Below are 25824 nucleotides of genomic sequence, written 5' to 3'. Positions count from 1 at the left end.
AAAAACAACCATACTTTTACAGGATGACAAATAAAATCATGGGTTATTATTGCCCAGCAGCAGGGAGGAGAATAGACAAGCGCACACAAGCTCCCTGAACAACTTAGTTGTATTTCCCACAGACTCCCAGGAGGGGGAGCAGTAGGTTCTCTAGTAGGCTAGAGAGAGGGGGGGGGGGGGGGGGGGGGGTGCAATATCTTGATGTAGGGCATCTGTGCAATGTTTTGTTGTAGTAGGCCAGGGCATCAGGCAATATTGGTGGTCTGTATGTTTTGGTGTATATGGATCTGTGTGCATTACTGAATGTTTGATGTACGTGTACTGTATATGAACAGATAAATTGTGTGTATAGAGGCTGTGTGCTACGACCCCACCAAAATGATCCTAAGGCAGAGTGATCTAATATGCTGCTGCTGCTGCTGGAGGGCCTTGTTCCCTTATTTCTCCCAGCCTCCTCTCACCATCACTGCAGATCAATAAGACTGATTGGAAATCAGCTACAAGGCTGCTACTGCACCAAAGTAGATACCGTAGAGGTGCAGATACTGAAAAGATACCCACTGCCCTGCTATAGGGGTGAAACCATGGTGTAGGGGAGAAGGGGAAAGGGCTGCAGAGTAACGGAACTGGGACCAGTGTTTGGCCAGTGGGTCAGGGAATGAGAGTGGAGATCCCCCTGAAGCTTAGTCTCTTAGAACAGACGAGTTGGCTTCCGCAATTTTCAAATGCTTCCGCCATACCGTCTGTACTTCGTGGGGGAGAATCATGCACCAACCGGAATGGGAAGCAGAAAGGCGGGTCTTCCGCTCATTAGTCCAATCAGAATCCAATATGCCGGCAGAAAGGCAGGTCTTCCGCTCATTTGTCCAATCAGAATCCAATATGCCGCATTCGCGTGTCGTGATTGGTCGGATTCCGTAGAACTTCCTTCCAGTCTGAAGGTTTTTTTCCCAACTTCCTTGTGCATGTTCTGGGGGTGTAACGTACAGACTGTATATAGCTGCATTCGCCGGATGTAGATGATACAGTCTGTTTTAAGAGACTACCTGAAGCTAGGATCAGTTTTTCCAATTGAAACCAGATGACTCTCAATTAGACACCCAACCCCCCCCACACCAGCACTCCCTGAACTAGAGGAACACACACTAAACCAACATAGATGGAGTTTGATTTATTTTTGAAGTACAGATATATATTTTTTTATTATATAATGTTTATATGTGTACAAAATGATCTTCAAAATTCTAATAACATAGTTCCAGAAAAATGGTACAAACAACTTTGACAGGAACATAGAAAATGGATGCCAGGACTCATTAACGACGGTCTGATTGACAAAATAGTGCAGCTGTAAATTAACTCTCCCAATAATCCCGTGAAGTAGGCTTCGGCTAGATCCTGTTTCCTTGCTAGTGGTCACGTGACGCCACGCATGGGCAGAGAATATCATGTTAACACACATACTGTATGTGCATTGAAATGGCGATACACAGATACACACACATTGTATTCATATTGAGAAATAAGCACTGAGAGGCATATGTAGTGGCTTTTAAAGGAGTGGAACAGTGCAGTTGTCTTTGATTCATAATATTTAGCAAGTCACGGCAAACTCTGAAGTGGAATTTCATAGAATTCAAATCAATTCCAACTATGTTTCCATAGAGCTGGGGTGGCATTCCAACTCCAGCAACTGAAGTGGATTTACCGTACCGTGCATTCTCAACTCAATTCATGAATGGGCCCAACCTGATTACTAGAGAGTAATGCTAATATCAAGACAAGACATATGGGATACATATGAAATGTTGAGACTAAACACAATGTACCATAATGCACAGTTCAAACGCAACACTCAAACCTTTCATCTGAGATGTGTGTTGATTTCCCCTGAATACTTGGTAGGCACTAAAACACACACTCAAGATGATGAGGTTGACTTGCTTTAGTCTTTGGCAGGGATATGCAATGCCTGGGCTGCCTGGAGGCACTTCTCTGTGATTAACTCATTGAGTGCCATGGACGAACATGTTCGTCATTTCAAATAGTAACGTAGAGTGCCATGGACGAACATGTTCGTCAATTGCATTTTTTGACGGGGGGATGTCGATCTAAGCCTCTTACATCGCCTCTTACAATATGGGAGCTATTGAATGTGTCTAACCTATTTTACAGAACCCTTAGGTGGCGACAGTGCCCTCCCGATTAGACAAAGGCCAGGAGAAAAGAGAGAAGAAGTCATGAGGAAACGGAAATCGCCTCGATATGCTTGAAGCATAACGTTAGCTGTGCCTGTGTGTGAACAGCAGTCATCTGCTGCCACAATTGAGCCCCATCCGTGTCCGCTGCGATAGTCCATCCATATGATTTAGTTGCCGACACGGCGACACCAGCGTCTTTCTGAAAAGTTACATTATTCTCAGCTGGGAGCCGGGGACACGCTGTAAAAAAGCGGGGGGATGCAGGCAGCGGACTTTTCAGTGCAGATCAAACTCAGAGCAAACCGCAGCAGAGACACTCGACTCCTCCCACCACGGAGGAGGAGGAGGAGGGGGGTGGGGCACGCAGGGCAGTACACACACACCCAGGCAGCAGCAGGCTCGATGCATAGAGAGCAAACAAGCTAGAATAGGCTATCTGATGCCCACCAGCAGTAAATCAAGACCAGCAAGAAGGTGTAGGGTCTGCGCACGCAGGGGCCAGCGCTGCTGGTTGCAGCTAAAACATATTATTTGGCCAAACAAAATTCCTTTGTTTTCACTCTTTTATTGAAGGAAATTATTTTTGAGGTGTCATTATATCAGAAAATATTAGCTTCAGAGTCAATGATGTGCTTGAAATGTTTAATTTCACAAAAGGCTCAATATCTCAGCTTCTAGAAAAAAATTGCTGTTTTTGGCTAAATCAAGCTATCTTCTCCGGCTCATAACTAAAGAACGGAAAATGGGATCAATAAACTTTTTTTTGCAGATGATAGAAGAGAGTCTCCTCGTTCTTTGTGCGTGTTCGGTGTTTACATAGTAATATCACACAATATTCTGTGGGCCTCGAGAAATCACTGAAAACGCTCTGAAACTCTGGCACTGGGAACGTCCGTTCTCCAAAAGTGGCTGGCACTCAATGAGTTAAGGGCAAAAACATACAAATACAGACTGAAATCACTTTCAAATTGAAGAGATCAGGCAACATTGTCAGTCACTCTCAAAGAACATGAAGTCCTGCAGAGGGGAAACCAAAAGAGGGAAATGATCATCGTTCTGGATTATTAAATGAACCACAAGCACAAGTCCCCACAGGGGTAGAACTACGTATGGACTTACAATGAGGAAGCAGGCTCCCATGAGCACGGCCTTCATCTTGACGTCCATGTCCAGCGGGAACTGGATGCCGAAGTTGTCCGTGTCTGTGAAGACCTCCTTCAGGAGTCCGCTCCACTGCTTGCTGATGCGTCCGATGGGATTGTCAGACTTGGTCCCCTTCAGCTGCAGAGGAAGCACAACAACAGGGTCCATAACACGTTTGTCGGCCACTACTGTCACCCGGAAGGGGTGAGGGACCCGCCCTACTCTGCCTCTGATTAGTCTGGGCACCTTCCACCCCGCTTTTTGTCATGGGGGCGTAAACCCCGGACCCAGAATTAACACCGGATGGCAATGCGCCTAACAACGTCTTTGTTGCCGTTAGCTTGACACGGTGATGTTACCTAAACTCAGGCCCGGCTCCAGACCCAAGTTACAGAGGGGGCCTGCCACTAGCTTGGGGGGGCCAAGCTACCCAAGGGGGGTCCGGGGGGATTCTCCCCCGGAAGAAGATTTTGTACATTTTAAAGTAAAATTCGTCAACCTGGTGCATTTGAGAGCAAAATGAAGAGGCTAAATCTGTGAAGAACTACACACATCTCTAATGTGTTGTGACTTTACAAATAATTAGGCCTAAACAATTAATATTAAGTGTATTTACACATTGTGCACAAATTGCATTCATTGTGACAAATTTACAATAGTTAATATCCAGCCAGAATCATTGCAAATGGATGTTCAAAGTAACAGTTAGCAATAGCATTCAGTTAATCAATGCCTAATGACAGCCAGATTCCATGTTAAACTTTAAAACAGTAAAACGGAAAAACGTTTAGCAAAAAAAAAAAAAAAAAAATTTTTTTTTTTTTTTTTTTTTTTTTTGAATGGGGGGGCCAGTTTGTTGAATGGGGGGGCCCGGCCCGGTCAGGCCCGCCCCTAGCGCCGGGCCTGCCTAAACTAGAGTCTGATCAAAACAAAGCTAGCGTTACATAAAACAAAACGTTTATGCAATATGGCATCTCCGCCACCACCGCCTGACACACCGGTCAAAACGGTGAAAGAGGATTCTGATACTTGGGTCAAATTGTCAAGTTAACGTGAAAGTTGACGAGCTGGAAATGCTGCCATCCGGTCTAGGGCGGGCTCTAGGCGGGAACCAGTAGGGTGACAAAATCAATTGTGGGCGGGAGCCAGGCTCTTTCTCGCCGAGAAGAGCCTGGTGACGCGAGGTTACCTCTGATTGGGTTGAGTTTAGGCATGAGGGATGATGATTGGCTAAGGTTAGAGTCAAGGTAAGCCAATCAGAGGCAGAGTAGGGCGGGTCCTGCCCCTGCCATCCTGCATATGGGAAATTCCCAGGTGGGCGGGGGAGTGAGAATGCATGAAGGCGTGCATGCATGTGCGTACACGTGGCCACAGCTATTGCGAATTCGCACTTGTTTGCATTGTCAGTTGTCTCTGCCTGAGACGATGACAGGCTATGACAAGCACAATTCTTTTCTTCTAGAATGCACTGTGTCAGTGTGTCTACCAGACACACTGACACAGTGCATTCATGTCTGCATTCTTGTCAGTGCAGTCTTGTCTGTTGGAAGTTTCTTTTTTTAAATACGTGCATACGGTTTTGAATTTGGGGAGGTGAATATATCTGACTGCAAGAGGAAGCGGTACACCTCAGTAAAGTTGTACTTCCAACGTTGAGGATGGAATTGTCACTGAACCTGCTCTCTAGCAAAGCGCCCGAGTCTCCCCCGGGCGGCGACACAACAAAGCCTCCAGGCTGACCTCAAAGTTGACGTCCCCGCAGCAGTTGCAGGCAAAGCAGGGCCCCTCCAGCCTCATCAGCGTCTCCTTGTTGGCTCCCTGGATGGAGAAGCGGGGCAGACACGGGTGCCAGTCCTGCTTCACGTAGCCGATGGTGGTGCCGGGCGGCGCCTGGACCTCCAGCTGGGAGTGACAGACACAGGTGCGAGTATTATAGACACAGGAGCAAAAAATAGAAAGCAATGCTCAAAATGTTGCCCTCAACCATTGAGACTGCGGCTATAAATAGAACATGACAGGGTTCCACAGCGTGTCACATGGGACAGCAGAAGAGTGATAAGTGAACCCGGGGGCTGCTTGCTTGATTGTGGCATGACTAGGGTTGCAAAATTCCAGGAATATTCAAAGTTGGAAAGTTTCCATGGGAATTAACAGGAATTTATGGGAATTAACTGGAAATTTTGGGGTAATTTATACTAACTATATTTACCTTGACATATACAGACATAAATATAAATATTTTCCCCATATATTCCTCTTAATTCGCATGGAAACTTTCCAACTTTGAATATTGGGAACATGCAATTTTTTTATTTTTTCCCCCCAAAATTCCCGAGCTTAACTTCCCACGGAAAGTTCCCGGAAATCTGACGGAAATGTCCACCTCTTTGCAACACTAGGCATGACAAAAATGACATGTGTCTGTCACATGGCTGCTATCGGCCAGTAAACAGAGCACAGCACTGTAGTAAGGGTGCAGGCCCATGGGAACGTACAGTAGCCCCGCCTGCCTGCCAACAATGTGATGAATCAGAGAGAGAGAGAGAGAGAGAGAGAGAGAGAGAGAGGGGACGCACGGAGAGAGAGAGAGGGGGGGGGGGGGGGTCAGGGAGTCAGGAGATAGTTTGGGCAGACAAAGGGCCATTCAGAGCAAGCCAGCGCACAAACAGAGTGGAACCAGTTCACCCTCCTCACACAAGCCAGCGCACAAACAGTGGAACCAGTTCACCCTCCTCACACAAGCCAGCGCACAAACAGAGTGGAACCAGTTCACCCTCCTCACACAAGCCAGCGCACAAACAGTGGAACCAGTTCACCCTCCTCACACAAGCCAGCGCACAAACAGAGTGGAACCAGTTCACCCTCCTCACACAAGCCAGCGCACAGAGTGGAACCAGTACCCCCTCCTCACGCAGCAACGCATCAGCAACACAAGGCAATGGCTTGCCAACATGAGGCAGGGTAAGCAGTAGCACAGATGTAACAATAACATTAATGAGCGCCCCCGGCACCTGCTAGGCCTTAGCCTAATACCTATACAGTCTCGTGCCAGCGTCAATTGGAGGCTGGTGTCGGCACTTTGGAGCGGCTAAAATAGGCGAACGAGCCATTTGACACAAAATGCGTTTACAGATTTTGTTTGTGACAAAGGAGGTGGCGGCTCCAATCGAATAGGTGACCGTCTTAATCTGGGAGGTCCCGGATCTTGGCACAAAGATCCTGTTCCCTGGGTGCAGGAAGAGGAAGCAAACAAAATCTGTTTGTTGAATCTCAACTAATACGCTGTTAAAACAACATCTACAGACAAAACAGTTGAATTGTTGAATGTCAACTAATAAACTGTTGAAATGTTCCAACTACTCTGTAGACTCTCTTTTTATTTTATTTATTTATTCGTTTATTTGTCAGGGACAATGCAAGAATCATTGTAACAAGTTACAGGAACATGAAACATATGCGATGCATATAGGATATCTAGCCAAGTCTAATTTGCAATCCCTGTCCCTGGGTAGGCTTTTCTAATAAAAACATAGGCTACTCTAAACCAGTGGTTCTCAACTGGTGTAGCCTCAGGACCCACTATTTTCCTTGTCATGAAGTCGCGACCCAAATTTCAGATTTTTTTTTAAACCACTCAAATTTATTGCACAAAAAATAGCGCATTAATTTAATACACAATGCCTTCATGCACTGTTATAAACCTCAAATGAACAAAAAAGTGCAACTAGGGCTAAAAACCAATTGAAATAAGGCAGACTTGAATTACAGGCCTATAGTCAAACTGGTCATGCTCAGAAAGTCTTATAATAATAATAATAATAATAATAATAATAATAATAATAATAATAATAATAATAATAATAATAATAATAATAAAACAAGTTAACCTGGTCATGCTAATCCAGTTTCAATAGCCTGAATTTAACTAATATGAAATAAAAAGGAATCACAAGGCTATATGCTTTTTACTTAAACTGGTCATAACTTTTAATTAAACTGGGGCCATGCTAATCCAGTTTCAATCATCTTAATTTAACTAAAATTAAATATAAAATGAAAAGGCAGACTTCTCTTGAATTACAGGCAGAGCATATTGTAACGTGTCGGGTAATCCAGGTATTACCTGTAATGTGATGTGCAACATAAGGGTCTAGATTGTAGCTAGGAACTAATGTATGTGGGTGTGTTCCTAGGGGAAACGGGGTATATATGACCAGCGGCCGGGGTCGCTGGTCAAGCGATCAATGGCAGTCAAGCTATGGAGTGAGCGAGACCGGGTGTTGTGTGTAGAGCTAGCTCTGTGAAGCTAGCTGCTAGGAGCTAAAGAAGCCTGTGAATAAAGAACCTGTACCAACTACAACTCTCCGTTCTTTGGCGTATCACCGATACGTTACATTGGTGTCAGACAGTAAAGCGGTAGCGCCTCTGATTCGGTCGAGAGGGGAGAGAGTGAGGAGGAACGGCGGAGAAAAGTGGGAGATCAAAGGCTCGAGCGACCTAGCAGTAGCGAGCTAGCTGTGTGAGCTAGCTGCTACGAGCGCCACGTGTGATGGTGCGCCTAGAAGAAAGCCTGTCGGCGAACGGGAGAAAAGAGGGGCTGACGACAGAGATCAGCTCGGCGTTGGCGGCCATGGAAGCCCGTGTGTTGAAAGAAGTCAGACGGCTGTTGGAGACGATACCAGCCTGGGCAGAGGGGCTTATGGAGCTGCTACGAGAGGTCGCGCAGCACGGAGAGAAGCGGACGGAGGAGCCACAAAATAGACTGTGTTGGAGCTGTGGAGAACCGGGCCACGTGGCGAGGTGGTGCCGAGGCGAGCCCGAGAGACGGACCGGGTATGCGGGACAACGACATGGACAGCAGGGAGCCTGCTGGGCATGCGGCGCGATCGGACATTTAGCCAGAGAATGTCAAGAAGCTGTCGAGGACTGGAGAACAGCGGGAGAGGAGAGACGTGCGGGCGGTGGACAGGTGAGACTTTGTTGGACGTGCAGGTCGCCTGGACATTTGGCTAGAGACTGCACTAAGAGTGTGAACGCTGGAAGAGACACACAGCCGGGGGAGCAGCCCGAGCAACAAGCAGTGGAGCAGCCTGAGCAACAAGCGGCGGAGCAGCGGAGCAGTACAGAGCCGATTGTTCTGGGCAGGAGAGTGACTGTTGAGCCGGCCCAGGCTAGCTGCCCTGGAGCGGGGATCGTTTTGAACAGCCAGAGGGAAGTGAGCGACATCACCTGCAATGCTGTTACAGTGGGGGGAGCGGCGCTCGTGTCCCCGGGGGAGCGAGAGGGGTCAACGCTGGAGGAGCCGGCCCAGCCAAGCCGCTACACAACCCCCACGGCTGCACTGCAGAAAGTCGAGGTGGAGATCGACGCCGATGGTGTTCGCCCTGCTGTCCTCAACGCGCCGCCCCCTGGGGGAGCGGGACGGGAGGATGAGCGAGTGCAAGACCGGGAGGATGAGAATGTGACTATGGAGGATGTCGATCTGGAGGAGTGGATACGCAGACAGGCGGAGGACGCTAGCGTTGGACCGGTGCGCAGGTGGGTGGCGGCCGGATGCCGGCCTCGCCTGGAGGAGATATGCATGTATTCAAGTACCATGAAGGAACTGTGGGAGTTGTTTCCGGACTTGAGGGTGAGAGAGTCGGGGATTCTGGGGTTAGATGGGCGCGGGAAGAGTGGCAGCGTCGTGGTGGTGCCCAGCTGCCTGCGGGGACTGGCGCTACGGGGGGCGCACAGGGGCCGCAGGGGTCAGGGGCATCGAGGGGCTGAAGAAACACTCAGCCGCCTTTGTCGAGTTTTCTACTGGGTACAGATGAAGGGAGACGTAGAGGACTACTGCCTTAGCTGTGTCGACTGTAATGTGCTTCGGGTGGGACAGAAGCTGTAAAAGGGGGATGGAAATAGTGGTTGAAGTGAAGTGGGATAATGTGAATAAGAAAAAAAGGTTTAAATGAAGGTAATGGAAAAAAGAATGATGTCAATGTGATGGGTTTGAATTAAATTGAAGATGAGTGTAAAGAGAAAAGAGGGAATGTAAATGTTGGGGCTTGTGATAAGTGAAAATGTTGGGGAAAAGGGTGCTAATGGGAAGTAACTAAATGATTGGAATGGGAATGTGAATTGAAATGTGGGTTGAATTTAAGGAATGGGAAAAGAGGGAAGAAATGAAAAGAAATGCAAATGGTGGTGGTGGAACGAAAATTAAGAAGTGGTGAAATAAGAAGAGACAAATTGGGGGAATACAAAATGTTGTGGGGTGGTGTGTTTTGGTACAGGGGGATATGTGTGGGTTGTGGGTGTTAACGTGGGCGTTAACAAATGTTGGGTGAGGAGTATGTAACGTGTCGGGTAATCCAGGTATTACCTGTAATGTGATGTGCAACATAAGGGTCTAGATTGTAGCTAGGAACTAATGTATGTGGGTGTGTTCCTAGGGGAAACGGGGTATATATGACCAGCGGCCGGGGTGCCGGATGGCAGTCAAGCTATGGAGTGAGCGAGACCGGGTGTTGTGTGTAGAGCTAGCTCTGTGAAGCTAGCTGCTAGGAGCTAAAGAAGCCTGTGAATAAAGAACCTGTACCAACTACAACTCTCCGTTCTTTGGCGTATCACCGATACGTTACAATATGCTTCAGCTTGTTAAACAAGTGAAACTGGTCAGGCTAATCCAGTTTCAATACCTGAATTTAACTCAAATGAAATATGAAAAAAAAAAAAAAAGGCTAATGTCCGCGACCCAATCAAAACGGCGTCGCGACCCACCAGTTGAGAAACGCTGGTCTAAACAAAGTGCAAACATAAAAATTGTGACACGATCATACAAAGTTTACAGTAGAATTATGCTACTACATCATACAAAATTTACAGTAGAATTCTCTCTGTCTCTGTCTCTGTAGGCAGACTATCCAAACTAAGTGTTACCACTTACCCTAACCATAACCACTACTTGCCTAACCCTAACCCGCAAAATAAGCTTTTACCAAATTGGGGACAGAGCTTTTGTCCCCCAATTGGACAAACCGTCCCCAATAGACTACTTGCACAACTCCACTATTTCCTGAAATGAGTAGGGCATAGGTTGAGGCCACGTCTCGTCATAGATGCTGGGTTAGCTGGCTCAGCCTGGCTGGGGGCGTAGGCAGGGTGGGGTAAAAACCCCCGTTCTATCCATTCAGCAAAGTTAGAATTTAGCTGCTAGCCCAGCCCAGGCAGACACGATCGGGGATTTAACCACCGCAGTAAACGCACATCTGAGCAGACGTCTTGTGTTCTGTTCTAGAACCCCCAAACCTGTAGTTTAGAGCCGCTGCACCATCTTTTGGTGAGTCAGCCCATGAGATATATGGGCGGTTTTACCCCACTCGCGCGCCAGCCGTTTAACATTTTGTGGGTGTTCCCAGACATGCGGACATGCGGACTCTCTATAGTGGTTTCCTGTTCTACACTATTGGATGAACTGATTAATGTCAGGTGTGCCTGACTGCTGCAGTCACAACAACAGTGACCGAGATGCCCCACTCATTTCAGGAAGTAGTGGAGTTGTGCAAGTAGTCTATTAACTGGTCTGAAATGTGTCCCAGAAAGTAGCCTATGACAGACCCCACACACACACGCACGCACGCACGCACGCGCACACGCACACACGCACGCACACACACACACACACACACACACACACACACACACACACACACACACTCACACACACACACACACACACACCTCTTGCAGGCAGCAGGGGCAACAGCAGGAGGCGCAGCGGAAGGGCCGTATGATGCGGATGACCTCTCTGTCCATGGTGTCCTTGATCTTCATGTCGAAGCTGCGCAGGGAGCCGCAGCAGTTCCTGGTGCAGCAGTCGTTCTTCTCCTTGGCCTTGTAGATCTTCTGGCCCAGGCTGTTCCTGATCTCGTACTCGTTGTTGGTCTCGAACCCGGTGAACGCTGGGGGGGGGGGGGGTTGGGGGGGGGTGGGGGGGTTGGCAGAGGAAGAGAGGAGGGGAGTCGTGGCAAGTGGAAGGGGAAAAGGGCGGGCATGGTGGGAAGAAGGAAGTGCACAGATATACAAAGAGGTCACGCTATCTTTACGATTTATTAATGAGAGGGTTGAGGTTCAGGAACAAAATGATTGTCTTCCTGTTTGCTAACTAGCAAGCTTTACCTTCTAGAAGTTCCACTTTTTGGTGGATCAGAATTTGGTCAATCTGAAACACAAGAGGAAGCTATGTGAGAGAGATTATCTGCAAAACACCATAACCATATTGTATCTATAAAACAACAGCCATGAGGAAATGTAGATATCCATCTGAATATGTCGGTTAGTTTGTTTAGTTTTAGAGATATTTTTCTTAAAACAAGTAGGGGGAAAATCTGCTATTATTAGGGACAAATCAAGTGAGACGATCTCGATACTCGTCTTGTTGTTTGAGAATTTACCCCAAAAGAGTCGGTTCTTCAGGTTTCTCTCTCAAGTGAGATGATCTCACTCCACAGGTTGATCTTTCACTCATTAAAAAAAAGACTGGGTTTTAAGACTCAATAAATATCTTGCACTGCCCCTGGCTCATTTCCCCCGGCCCACCTGTGTGAGATACTCCAGCCCAGGTGGGACCCCAACAGCAACAGCTGGAGCTCCGGCGGCGGGGGCGGGGGAGATCTCCCCCGGAGACCCCCCGTACTCCGGCCCCTGGCCCACGGGCCCTGGCTGGTACATGACGGGTTGTCCCGGCTGAGTCTGACCCTGGTAGCCCGGGTTGAAGTCTGCTGGCGGGGCTTGTTGGCTGGGGTCTCCGTACCCCCCCTGGGGAACCGGGTAAGGGGATGTGGAGTATCCACCAGGCTGCGGCATGCCGGGGTAGAGATTCTGGCCTTCAGCGCCCGGGTAACCTGGAGGAAAGACAAACATCATCCACATAGTCAACATCTTTAGAAAAAAATAACTTTATTTAAATAATAGAGTACAGCAGGGATGATGTATTTTTGTAGGCCAACCCAGAAGTTTGCATCCTGCTGGGGTCCCTCATCTCAAAGGTTTTTTGGTTAGCTGCCTGATATAAGGTCTATGGTTAACCAACCAAGTTTATGATATTAGACCTTTGCAGTGTTGGGCAAGTTACTTAAAAAATGTAATATACTACATATTACGAGTTACTTTCATTTGAAAGTAATTAATAAGTTACTTTACAATATGACTTATTACACTACTTTTGCATTACTTTCACCAAAATAACTGCAGTAAAGTGACATCGCGATCCCAAAAAAGAATTTAAACCGTCTTGAAGTCAGTGTAAACGGTCCAAAATTCGAAATGTTATCCTTTTCCTTTGTTATTGTCATCCATAGTTGTTATTTGCATAAAAACACACAATTTGATTAGGAAATGATTGTATCGTTATTATTATTTATGTGCTTCGATTTAAAAAGAAATTAACTCAATTTGTAACTTGTGTTACTTGACAAAGTAACTGGTATAATATTACTGAAATCCTATTGGTAATAAGTTATATTACTGAGTTACTTACTGCTAAAAGTAATATATTACTTTTGTAATGTGTTACCCCCAACAATGGACCTTTGTGTTCAACAGGATAATCTCCGCAATTGAACACAAATTATATGATTTTTGAAGCATAAATGCGATCGCCAGAAATCGTGATTGCCAGAAAACACTTAAAAATGAGTTCATTTGTGGACGATTATCTTGATGAACACAAAGGTCTAGTATCATAAACTTTTGCTAACCACAGACACACCTTATTTCAGGCATCTAACTAAAAACCCATTAAAAAACACACACATTGAGTTTGAGAAGAGGGAACCCATGCTAACGCATTTCTGGGTTTTAGGACTCATTCTTGCGCACTCTATTTAATTAAAGTCCAAATATAGACTTCTCATCATGATGGAACATAGAACTACTAGTGTCAGACACCCGGACCAAAGTCAGACCACATTCAAATCCATCCTGGAGGCGACAGACGTTCATTGTATCCATAAAACATACCGACACCTGTATTTAACTTCCTATCTCCCAATGTCAGGCACTAATATCTTTATGCACAGACACCTGCCAATAGCCTCAGGCCTTCATTGCACCACATCACAAGTCAAGTCAAGTCAAGTTTATTTGTATAGCACATTTCATACACAGAGGCAATTCAAAGTGCTTCACATAAAATGGTTGACAGGAAAAGAAAAGAAAAGAAAAGAAGAGAATAAAATGGACATTTAAAAGCATCACAACAAAACTTAAAAAAAAAGAGTATAAAAAGTGCATTAAGCAACAGGCGCAGCAGTTGCAGAAAGAGCTAAAAACTTATAGAGGACTCATTGGGTTTGCATAGTAGCTGTCAGCAGTTAAAAGCGACGGTAAACATAAAAGTCTTTAGTCTATTTTTAAAAGTAAGTAAGGTTGGGGCAGATCTGAGTGTATCACAGTGTGATACACAAGTCAGGATGACTGAGTGTCTCCCTGACAGCAGGCAGAGGTATGTGTGGGCATCTAGGGACAGCCAAGACACACACACACACACACACACGCACACACACACACACACACACACACACACACGCACGCACAGACGCACACACAGACACGCACGCACACACGCGCACACACACACACACACACACACACACACACACACACACACACACACACACACAGTGCAGATTAACACTGCTTACATGAGGCAGCGCCATATAAAGATGCGTTAGTATTTTCAGATTTTCATTTTCACCGTTTTATTATTCTGGTTTTATTGACTTTGTTTGGAGTACACTCACTGATAACGGTCTTTATTCGGGCAAAGATTTTAACCGCCTCTGGATTCTTATCTGACCAAAACAAACCACACTAATCTCTAACGCCTTCAACTGCTGGTTCAAAGCAGCCGTGAATTTAAAGCAATTCTTGCCTGCAAACCTGACATGGGTGTGTAGGCTATGCACCGACTGGTCAACGGTGACACCACCAGCCAAAGAATATTTCTTTCCACTACTTAGGCTATTTAACTTCATTTTTAATGCTGGTCCAAATGCTGCATAATGGTTAATTATCTCAAATAAGTATTCACTGAGACACGATCATATACGGTAGTTCTTTCCTCACCCCCCCTGTTTGAAGCATCAATCCACTTTGAGTTTGCCAGGTCATTATTGTAAAAAAGAATTTGTTCTTAACTAACTTGCCTGGTAAAATAAAGGATGATGATGATGATGATTATTGAGCATGTCAATTATCTTGTGTGTGCAAAGGCTCTTGATGAGGAATGGGGGGGGGGGGCTCAAAACTGTCCCATGCCATCTGATCTCAACATGCGGGCCACTTCAATGTTTGCTAACAATATAAACAAACATCACAACTTATACTGTTTCTTATTTTGTGCCCTGAGACAAACAATATAGAACATGTCACACATTGAATAACACATTGTTATCCAACAAGCTGATAGAGGAGCAGCTACAGTCGGATTTTTAACAGAGGACATCAAATTCAACAGGTTCCACATCATTATAGTGAATCAGTCAGCCTTCAGTCATTCAGACAGACTTTAAAGTAGCCAGGGATGCAGTAGTATGTGGATCCTGGATAATTACCTTAAATGGCCTGAATGAAAAGAGTCCTCACAGCGCCGTGCACGAGGCGCCAACCTTGCTGTTTATAACTTACAAACCGGAATGTCCACTCCTGACTGTCATGTGTCTTCCGCTGGACCAACTAAATTACATAAATTCGTGATTTGGACGATCCTAAGGCCAAACACTTCCACATATTAATTGATTTTATTTGATGCAATTAAAATATACAGCTATCGGCTATAAGTTAGCTGCTCCTTCCCACAACAGAAACTAGTGTCACATGTAGGGGTGTCACGATACACTGGGTTCACGATACAATACGATACACGATATTGGGTTCACGATAACGATACGATACGATATTTTAACAATATTTTTTTGCGATCAATTTGTAAGTTGAGGGGGCATCCTCCACACTAATTTGAGTAATTTTACAATTTTCATCCTCCGTGTCTGTATCGTCCCTCGTCTGTTCAAACAAAGCAATGAAAAGGAGAGCGAGCATGCAATCAGATGCAGATCAGTGCCACCATGTTCAGCTTCTTTTTCTCACGATATGAGATTTCATCTCAACGATACATATTGTCACGTTTTGATATCGCGATATATTGTGGGACAATATATTGTGACATCCCTAGTCACATGTCATGATGATTCAGGAGTATTTTTGCTTGTGTGCTGTGTGGCACTGGTGAGCGACTTGACTCTCAGCTGACCAAACAGGTTTTCTCCACAGACAGTCCAACAATGGTCCCTAACACGTCTTGCTAACCTGGTTTGGAGGTCATTTGACTCACTTGACTCGGTAACGACAGACTGCAGCCAATCAAACCTCACTGGGTGTTTTTGTGATTGAGAGACCACGAGCGCTCTGGTTGCACAGAGCATTGAAAGCGAAATAAATGCAATGAAGACTTTTCGAAATCTAAGGCCATGTTCACATTACAGGCAAATCTGATTTGCTGATAAAGTCATTAATCATCATTATCTTGATTGGTTTCCCAAATCTGATTTGGGAGTGTGTCCACACTGCCACAAATCTGATTCTCAAGTCGGAGCTGTGTGTCCAGACCTAAACAGCCTATCTGCATGGGTTGCTATGGTAACGACGTGGGCATCAGTAAATACGTACGTTGGTGACGTGGTTTTCCTGCACAGAAGCATTTGATGATGAGTTGCGAGTGACGTTCAAATCAGATTTGGTGGATCTGCGCGTCCACACTCAAGTCACATCAGTCGAAAGCAGATTGGAAACTACCTCCATGTGGTTTGGGACAAGTGACACAAATGAGATTTGGAGCGTCCAGACTCATAAAACCAATCTGGATAAAGTCATTAATAGGTCACTAAAGTTCACAAATCAGATTTGGCCTCCTTGTTATGAAGATTGGAGTGGGTGTAGTTTGAGTCCTCAGCCACTTGGGGGCATTGCCGCGGACTCAGCGCAACTAGTTAATTACCAATTTTGTGATAGCCAATCAGAGGGTGCATGATAGAGGTATGATCAAGGCATGGGCAGTCTTGCCGTCTGTCTGTTCGGTTCATTCATTTCAGTTGTTCTACAGTATGCGGTTCTGAGTGTGCGTCCAGAGAGATGTAAGTTGTGCTGTCCAATTGCTGTTTTATTAATGTGTGCATTACATTGCTTGTTATTTTCTGTTTCTTATATTATATTTACTGCTGTTACAGTATATGGTGAGAAGTGGTGAAATGTAACACTACTGTTGCCGTCGAGGGCACATGGTAGTCCTTTGTTAATGGATGCTTCTGATAGTTTCTTGGCGTTGGTAATTTATGTATAGGTGCTAAGGTGCATACAGTCTATCCAGATATTGTTTATGTTATTATGTCAAAGTCTAATGCGAGTCTATGTCAAGCTAATTTACATTTATGTTATAATACAGAGGCTTTGGTATATATTAGCAACTATTGAATGCTATTGCATTATTGTGATTAGTTGAGTTTGCTATTGATGGTTACTGTTTCTGTCTTTGTATTTTCAGAACCACATACACACATCGCATACCACAAACTAACTCATCCATACTGCAATAAATTGCAGTAAATTGATCCACTGTGTCAATAATTATTACTTCTATCAAGTCTTGGGGGAACTCAGTATTGCATTCTGACAGATGTACACTTCGCGATTATAAATAAGAGAAGCCAGCCTGGAATTAAGCTTTCGCAATAAATGGTCCTTCGAGAAATCAGCTTGTAACTAAGCATTCAGAACACTCTGTCTGAACATGGCCTCAGTGTCAGATTACTGTGGAGAGTCTGTCACAAAAGCAGTTGTGTCACTTTATTTCCAGTGAAGCCAAACAGAGGATGTGAGTAATGAACTCCGCTACTTTATTGCAACGCCTCTTTCCGCATTCCTTCCTGCAGTTGAGGGAAAGTCTAAAAAACGCTCTCTGTTTAGGAAGAACTGCTCCAAACGAGATAGGTGTGAATGCACCCTAAAGAACTCTCACCAGTGGCTTCCCTCCCGAGCAAAGAAAGAGTATTTGGACAGAATAATGCGGACAGGCTGGTGAAATCTCGGGGTGTTTTCACTTCAGATTTCATGCAAAACATTTTGGGGAAATTCCTCGCATATTTCACCACTTTTTGGGGGGAGGATAAGGTTTCTTTTTGAGGCCTGGTGAGATCTGGAGGGCGTGGACACTTCACTCCCTACATACAGTGATGATGCTCACTGGAGGGAACTGCATGACGGATACTTTGAGATGAAAAAAGAGGAATAGTTTCACAAAGCCTACAGCAGGGATACTCAACTTGCTTTGCCCGGGGGCCACTTTCGTGAAATGATAGGAGGTCAGGGGCCAGTTAATAAACAAACAATATAATTTTTTATGTAGCGGATTGTAGGTTTTTGGGGTGTCAGCTGGAGTTTAGTCTGACAATGTTGTGCACACCGGATAGTTAGTTAGGTGAAGTTAGTTAGGTTAAGTACATACATAAGTGCCTGGGTAGCGAGCAGATGGCGGTATTTGACAATTTGGCTGGAGCTCAGTCAAACTTTATTTCACGTTAGTATTTATTGTCAAGTCAAGTCAAGTCAAATTTATTTATATAGCACCTTTCATACACAAAGGCAATTCAAGGTGCTTTACAAAAAAATAATTGAAAAAACAAGCAGCAAAGCAATGCATATATAAAAAACACAGCCGACAGTTTTAGTTAGAATATATACTCAAATTAACAAACATGAAACATTATTTCTGTTTTAAATAAGTTACAAGGCATTCTTCAGTATTATTATTACATGTACAGTCCATTTGTTGGAAATGTACAGGAAAAAAAAATTAAAAATTACAGGCCGAATACAGGTTTATTCTGCCGGGCTGGAGAGAGGCAGTAGTTTAGTAGCAGTTAAAGGCAAGAGTAAACATAAAGGTCTTTAGCTTGGATTTAAAAATAGGCAGAGTAGGGGCAGATCTAATGTGTTCAGGGAGTTTGTTCCAGTTATGAGAGGCATAGTGGGAGAACGCGGCTTCACCATGTTTTGATTTGGTCCTCGGGACAATTAGTAGACCAGTGCCTGAAGATCTCAGGGATCTGGATGGTTCATAGTGTAGAAGCATTTCAGAGATGTAGTGTGGGCCTGACCCGTTGAGAGATTTGTAAACTATTAGCAGAATTTTAAAGTCTATTCTAAGATTTACTGGCAGCCAATGCAGGGATTTGAGAACTGGTGTAATGTGTTCAGCTTTCTTGGTTCTTGTTAGAACTCTAGCAGCCGCATTCTGAATGAGCTGTAGTTGTTTAATAGCTTTTTTGGGAAGACCATTGAAAAGACTGTTGCAGTAGTCTAGCCTGCTAGAAATGAAAGCATGAATTAGTTTTTCAAGATCTTGTTTGGACATATAGCCTCTAATCCTTGCTATATTTTTTAGATGATAGAAGGCAGATTTTCTTATAAGCTTGATGTGGGAGTTGAAATTTAGATCAGAGTCAATAATAATGCCAAGATTTTTTACCTGGTCCTTTGGCTTCAAAGATAGGGATTCGAAGTGAGCAGTAACTTTGAGCCTATCTTCTTTTTTGCCGAAGACAATTATCTCTGTTTTGTCTTTATTAAGTTGGAGAAAATTCTGGCACATCCAATCATTAATTTGCGCAAGGCACTGACACAGTGTCTCTATGGGGGCATAGTCATCCGATGAGAGGGCTATGTAAAGTTGGGTGTCATCTGCATAGCTATGGTAAGCTATTTTGTTTTTTTGCATAATTAGGCCTAGAGAGAGCATATAAAGGTTAAATAGGACAGGACCTAAAATTGATCCTTGGGGTACCCCACATGTCATTTTGGTTTGGTCAGATGTGTAGTTGCCAATGGAGACAAAGTAGTTCCTGTCTTGCAGATAAGATCTGAACCACTCTAGGACCGTGCCGGAAAGCCCGACCCAGTTTTCCAGTCTGTCCAGTAGAATTTCGTGGTCAACCGTATCAAAGGCAGCGCTGAGGTCTAGTAACACTAAGATTGAGATTTTACCTGAATCAGTGTTCATTCGGATGTCATTTATAACTCTGATAAGCGCAGTTTCGGTGCTATGATGGGGTCGGAAGCCTGATTGGAAGGGATCTAGGAGGTCATTGGAGGATAGAAAGGTATTGAGTTGTTGGTAGACAGTTTTTTCGAGTATTTTGCTAATAAAGGGAAGATTTGATATTGGTCTGTAGTTGCTGATTATAGAGGGGTCGAGGCTACGCTTCTTTAGCAGGGGCTTAACAACTGCAGTTTTTAGAGATTTTGGAAAAATGCCTGTAAGAAGAGAGGTATTAATTATCTTCAGTATGTCGGTCGCCAGGCAACTGTAGACATTTTTTAGAAAGCTTGTTGGCAGGGTGTCTAGGCAACACGATGAGGATTTAAGGCCTCGTATCGTTTCTTCTAGTTTCTTGTGGTCAATGACATTGAACTGAGTCATGTTAATTGAGCACCTTTTCTGTGGGTGCGGCGGAGCCACATTTGTTCTTGATGTGGAAATAGTTAGTCTGATGTTTATAATTTTATCCCTAAAGAAGGTCGCAAATTCATTGCATTTGACATTGGATAGAAGATCAGGGGCAATTTGTGGGGGGGGGTTTGTCAGCCTGTCAACAGTGGCAAAAAGAGTGCGAGCGTCATTGGTGTTTTTGCTGATAATGTCGGAGAAGAAGAATTTTCTGGAATTTTTTAGTTCCTGGTTGTAGGAGTGAAGACTATTTTTATAGATGTCATAATCGATGTGAAGTTTAGTTTTCCGCCATTTGCGCTCGGCTTTCCTACAATCTCTTTTTTTGTTATTTACAGAGGGAGCGTTTCTCCATGGTGCTTTTTTCTTACCGGAGATTAGTTTAGATCTAATGGGAGCTACAGCATCAATAGCCTTTAGGGTTTTAGAATTGAAGTTATCTAGGAGATCATTGACAGAGGCTGAGGAGAGGGAAGGGGCCAGCGAGAAAGCCTCCACGAACCGTGTGCTAGTGCTCTCGTTGATGTGACGCTTTTTGATGGTTTTTGACCGAGTAAGAGCGATAGGGGTGATCTTGAGTTCAAGAAAAATACAGAGATGGTCAGACAGAGCAACATCACTAGCTGAAAGAAACGATGACTCAAAGCCCTTGGTGATAAATAAATCTAGGGTATGGCCTCGATTGTGAGTGGGCCCAGAGACGATGTTGTAACAGGTCAAAAGTGTCAAGGAGGTTATTCAATTATTTGGTATTATTATCATTGGGGTTGTCAATATGAATATTAAAATCTCCTGCAATAGTTAAACAGTCATGTTCTATGGAGATTATAGAAAGGAGTTCTGAAAATTCATCGAAAAAACTACTAGAGTACTTAGGTGGTCTGTATATAATCAGTAGTAAAATAGAGGGAGAGCACTTCAGAACAGCGGCCAGATATTCAAACGATGAAAAGTCGCCAAACGATACCTGCTTGCATTGAAAAACATCAGAGAAAATAATAGCTACTCCTCCCCCCTTCTTACCGACTCTGGGGGCGTCAATGTAGTTAAAGTTAGGTGGGGCTGACTCATTAAGAACATATTCCCTGTTGTTTAGATCAAGCCAGGTCTCTGTGAGGAACATGAGGTCCAGTTTATGACTCGTAATCAGATCGTTTATTAGAAGCGACTTGCTTACAAGTGACCTAATATTTAGCAGTGCAGCCTTGATAGTTGCATTGCTGGGTTGATTTTGTAAATGCTTTTCAGAGTGTCCCTGGAGAACAGATACTAGGCTTGATCCTGGAACAGGACGTGCTGAGAAATAATCTTTGTTTGTTCTGTAGCTAATCAGGGTGGGGATAGCTAGACATTTGATCGTTTCATGATGCTGTGTGACCTTGTTTTTGGGGCAGGAAATGATTTTTTCTTCAGTTTTCCCCTTTGGGGCGGGCAGGGAGATTGAGGGAAAGGTGAGCGGGTGGGAGGGGGAGGTGGTTTTGAGGGTGGGGGGTCGGAACAAGGAGGTCTTGGGGGTGGGGAGGAGCGAGGGGGTCTTTGGGGTGGGGAGGAGCAGGGGGTGCTGGCTATGAAGCGAGGGGGTATTTGGGGTGGGGAGGGGCGAGGAGGAGGAGGTGTTGAGGGTGGGGAGGAGCAGGGGGCGCTGGCTATTCTGGCGTGAGTCTGTTCAGCCAGTGTGTTCATGACAGATGGAGAGGGCTGATTAGCCAGTTCTTTTAGGCCAGGCGGAGGGGGTCTTTGGGGTGGGGAGGGGCGAGGAGGAGGAGGTGTTGAGGGTGGAGAGGAGCAGGGGGCGCTGGCTATTCTGGCGTGAGTCTGTTCAGCCAGTGTGTTCATGACAGATGGAGAGGGCTGATTAGCCAGTTCTTTTAGGCCAGGCGGAGGGGTGCACTGCAGGCTAGCTAGTCCAGCGTCAGCCCGCTCAAACAGTTTGTTGGAGGTGCGGAGCGGGCTAGCTAGACTAACATTAACCTCCTCAATTAGCTTGTTCATGCCAGCTGAGAATGGCAGTAGGTGGAGGGAGGGGGAAAGGGAGGAGGGCGATGAGAGGGAGGTGGAGGAGTGGAGGGGGGGGGGAAATGAGGTCTCCAAGGAAACAGCTGGGGGGGGCGTCGCTCCCCGCCGGGTCCAAGGAAACACCTGGGGGGGCGTCGCTCTCCGCCGGGTCATCAGGCCGTTGAGCTGCGGTGGGGGGCGAGAAGAGGGAGGTGGGAGAGTGGAGGGGAGGGGGAAAGAGTGAGGAAGGGGGGGTGGAGGAGATGGGAGTGAAAGGGGGGGTGGAAGAGAGGAGGGGAGGGGAGAAGATGAAGTCGTCGTCGTTTGGTGGAGCGTCGACCAGTTGAGCCACGGCGTCGACCTGTAGAGCCAGGACAGCTGCTGCAGGAGGCGTGGCGTCGTCCAGTTGAGCCGCGGCGTCGAAATGTAGAGCCGGGGCGGCGGCAGAAGGTGGGGCGACGACCTGTAGAGCCGGGACAGCGGCTGCCGGGACAGCGGCTGCCGGATGTGTGGCGTTGGTCAGTTGGGCCGGGGCGGCGGCAGGAGGTGGGGCGTCGTTGGTCAGTTGGGCCGGGGCGGCGGCAGGAGGTGGGGCGTCGACCTGTAGAGCCGGAGGTGTGGCGACTGCCGGAGGTGTGGCGTCGTTGGTCAGTTGGGCAGGGTCGGCAGCTGGGCCGGAAGCTGCGTCGATCTGAGCAGGGTCGGTGGCTGCAGGTGAAGCAGGGCTGGAGGAGAGCTCTGTGGCCGCTGCGTCAGGCTGTCTGCCTTGGGGAGGCTTTAGAGGGATCTTGACCTTGTAATAGTCCACCGTGTATAGTAGACTAGAACTCAGTAAAGCCTCGCCAGCACTATTGAGATAGCGCCCGTCCGCAGTGAAGAGGTGCTCACGCTGCCAGAACAAATTAAAATTCTCAATAAAGTTTACTTTATGTAGTGGGCAGGCGGTGGAAAGCCATGAACTTAGGCCTAGTAGTCTGCTGAAGCGGTTTGTGCCCTGAGATGGTAAAGGGCCACTGATAAAAGCCTCAATGTTTAGAGAGGCTAGCATATTCAGCAGATTGGCAAAGTCAGATTTAAGTTTCTCTGATTCTTGCTTATAAATGACATTTGTTCCAATGTGCAGGATCAGCTTGGTCACAGCTTTGTGAGATGTTAGTAGCTCTGAGATTTTTCCTGTTATGTCAGAGATTGCGTCTTGAGGGAAGCAGTATGTTTTGGAATTTCTCCAACTCCTGATGTTTTTCACTGTATAATCGCCTACTATCAGGGTTGTTATGGCTTGAGTGTCCTTGGGCTTTGAGGCACTGTTTCTTCCCTGAGGCCTTGTGCTAGCGCTAGCCTGATTTTCCTTCTCATGGTGGGGCTGGGCAGCTATGTCAGCTGGAGGTGATCGAAGCAGGCCAAAACGATTCTCAAGTTGCAATTCCATTAGCGGAGGAGGGGGGGCTGTTCCTCCTCTCGTGACAGTAGTCCATGACCGCTCGTTTTGGGGTTTGTGGTTGAGCAGTTGACGACCCTCCTCTCTCGTGCGGAGAGCCCGTGTCCGGTCATTAGCTTGCCGACCCGAGCACCGCAGGCTGGAATTTAGGGAGGTCTGTTGCTGAGCTGATTTCTGGGCTTTGTGGAGTAATTGTGGATTCGGAAATCACTAATCTCTTTGGGATATGTCTTTGTTTATGCTTCGGGCTCGCAGTTTGGTTAGCGATGTTAGCAAGGGCTTTCTCCAGAGCTGGCAGGCTAGCCGCATCAGCTAGCTCTAGGTTAGTAGCCATAGCAGTTTGACTCGGTAGCAGTGAGTCAGCATCCCTGGGAGCTAATGATAGTGTACTCACGTTGCTCGTGACATTCTGTGCAATTTGACTCGATGGCAGTGAGTTCTTTGAGAGATGAAATATCGTTGTTTCCAGTACGGCAATCCTTTGAAGATGATCACAGCAGCTTATATGAGGCATATTGTCCGACAGTCTCCGGAGTGCTAGGCTATGCTAGGCTATACTTAGCCTGGGTGAGCTCCGAAAGTGCTGTTAGTGGAGATTTCATAAAAATAGGATAACGATTCAAGATGAAAGATCGTTACTAGAAAGTGGCGTAGTAGTAAAATCAGGGGGATAAAAGAAAAAAGAAAGTTTCGTAGTTAAAAATCAAAAAGCTGGCAGAGAAGCAGGAGCGAGCAGAAAGGCGACTGTTTCTCTCAGTCACCTCAGAATTAGATTCTAATTCACAATGAAAACTAACATGAAATTATTAGAAAATGGTCGGGGGGCCACTCTGCACCCCGCCGCGGGCCGCATCTGGCCCCCGGGCCGCAAGTTCAGTGGTGATTCTAGAGTCTGTTGGGGCGCTAGGCAAAAATTCCAAGGGGCCCCTTCCAACCAGCGTTCTTTCACTTTCAATTGAACAGAGAAAGTACATGAATCATGCAAGTTGTATGATGGGTATGACATGGGGCCTCTTTAGGGAGGTTTCAATGTCATTGCAAATCGTCCATTGGTTGTTTATGGTGAGGGAGTTGCGGCCACGGCTGTGGAATAAAGTTTCTCAGCCATCGGGGGCCCCCTAATGGCCTGGGGCCCCAAGCAATTGCCTGCATTGCCTGTTCACAAGCTGCGCCTCTGCGCAAGTTGAGTATCACTGGCCTACAGGATACAATGTGACAAAACAGACCACAAGTCCAGTCCTCAGCACAGCTCAGCGCTCTCACACTGGGATCAAACAGGTTGTTACACAATGGAAACTAATGGGCAGCAAATGGATCTTTTGTTCCTGATGTTTCATGTTTTGCAGAGCAGGGACAAGATGGACATGGAAAGTGGGCGTGGTCTTGCTTCTTGCCTCTCCCTCATCCCACACACACACTCTGCCTGCATGTCTTTTACAGGATTTCACTGAATCAACCTGAATTTGGACTCAACCAGAATTTCCACTTTTGAGCAGATTCCCTCATACAGTCACCAGTATTTAATTTTCCCTCTTCTTCTTTTTATTTAAATCCCCCCCCCCCCCTCCCCAAACTCAGAGGGGGTGGGGGGTATGGGCAGGCTTTCTATGGTGTTTTGGTGTAATCTCTGGGGGGGGGGGGGGTAAATCAGATTATCAGAACATGGGAAGGGGGTAGAGAGAGAGAGAGAGAGAGAGAGAGAGAGAGAGAGAGAGAGAGAGAGAGAGAGAGAGAGAGAGAGAGAGAGAGACAGAGAGAGACAGAGAGAGAGAGAGAGAGAGACTTGTTTGTTTGTGCGTGCCTGGTGGTGGTATCGTTTCTCGACAGAAAATGGGGGGGAAGATAAAGAATCTCACCTCTCGACTTGTTGGCTGCTTCACTGCTCCAACCAGAAAAAAAAGACAAAAATAATGATTAAAAAACACCTAAATCCCCCTATGGTGATGATCGATCGAGCGGAGGAGTCGTTTTATGTCTTGCATTGGTTTTCTTCTTCTTCTGAACCTGTGTTGTTGCTGCCTTCTGTCACTCCTCCCTCCTCATACTTTCCTTTTTTCTCTCTCAAATATCCTCCTCCCCCATGTCCTCAAGTAACTTCATGAACGTCATGCTGCAGAGCATGGAAGAATACAGAAAAGGTAATGAAAATAAATATGAAAACTATAAAATGATAGTGCATAGTGTCTGAAGTGGTGTTGAGCATCAATGTTACACCTGATGCTATTAACCCCTGCACCCTGAATTTCCCCTGAAATTTCAAAGCTTCAAACTTTGTTCATACTGACAGTATGAACAAAGTTTGAAGCTTTGAAATTTAGCATTTAGTTTGTATCTTCAACACCGTCGGATACAAACTCTGTCTCCTCGCTCCAACTCTCCATTGAAGCTATAGCACACTTATATAGAGTGAAATATTCAAACCCAAAATGCCGTTTTTTATAGCCCCGTTTCTAAGGCCCCATTGTTTTTCGTAAAATGGACACAAATCTAAATGTATTGTGAAT

General features: G+C 45.9%; 1 protein-coding gene across 1 annotated transcript; it reads right to left on the bottom strand.

Moving 5' to 3' along the window:
• Window positions 1–1365: 1365 nt before the first annotated feature.
• LOC310779919 (phospholipid scramblase 1-like) lies at window positions 1366–25317 on the bottom strand. Its single transcript, XM_083640435.1, has 7 exons — window positions 25177–25317; window positions 11925–12229; window positions 11505–11547; window positions 11067–11287; window positions 5085–5246; window positions 3321–3482; window positions 1366–3218 (listed from the first exon to the last, which is right to left on the bottom strand). Exons 2-7 carry the CDS (start codon window positions 12189–12191, stop codon window positions 3192–3194), a joined length of 882 nt encoding a protein of 293 aa, XP_083496561.1. The 5' UTR covers window positions 12192–12229; window positions 25177–25317; the 3' UTR covers window positions 1366–3191.
• Between the last annotated feature and the right edge of the window lie 507 nt (window positions 25318–25824).

The sequence above is a fragment of the Poromitra crassiceps genome, assembly GCF_964638095.1.
Source record: "Poromitra crassiceps genome assembly, chromosome: 7".
Taxonomy (NCBI): domain Eukaryota; kingdom Metazoa; phylum Chordata; class Actinopteri; order Beryciformes; family Melamphaidae; genus Poromitra; species Poromitra crassiceps.
This window is presented reverse-complemented; position numbering and strand designations above follow the sequence as displayed.

What these genes read in the sequence shown, in the direction of transcription:
- LOC310779919 (XM_083640435.1), bottom strand. Translation starts at nt 12,191, where the DNA reads ATGCCGCAGCCTGGTGGATACTCCACATCCCCTTACCCGGTTCCCCAG. An exon ending in GGCTGGAGTATCTCACACAG is followed by an intron (nt 11,548 to 11,924) that starts GTGGGCCGGGGG and finishes CTTGTGTTTCAG; the next exon opens with ATTGACCAAATTCTGATCCA. An exon ending in GCGGGGACGTCAACTTTGAG is followed by an intron (nt 3,483 to 5,084) that starts GTCAGCCTGGAG and finishes CTTCCTCTGCAG; the next exon opens with CTGAAGGGGACCAAGTCTGA.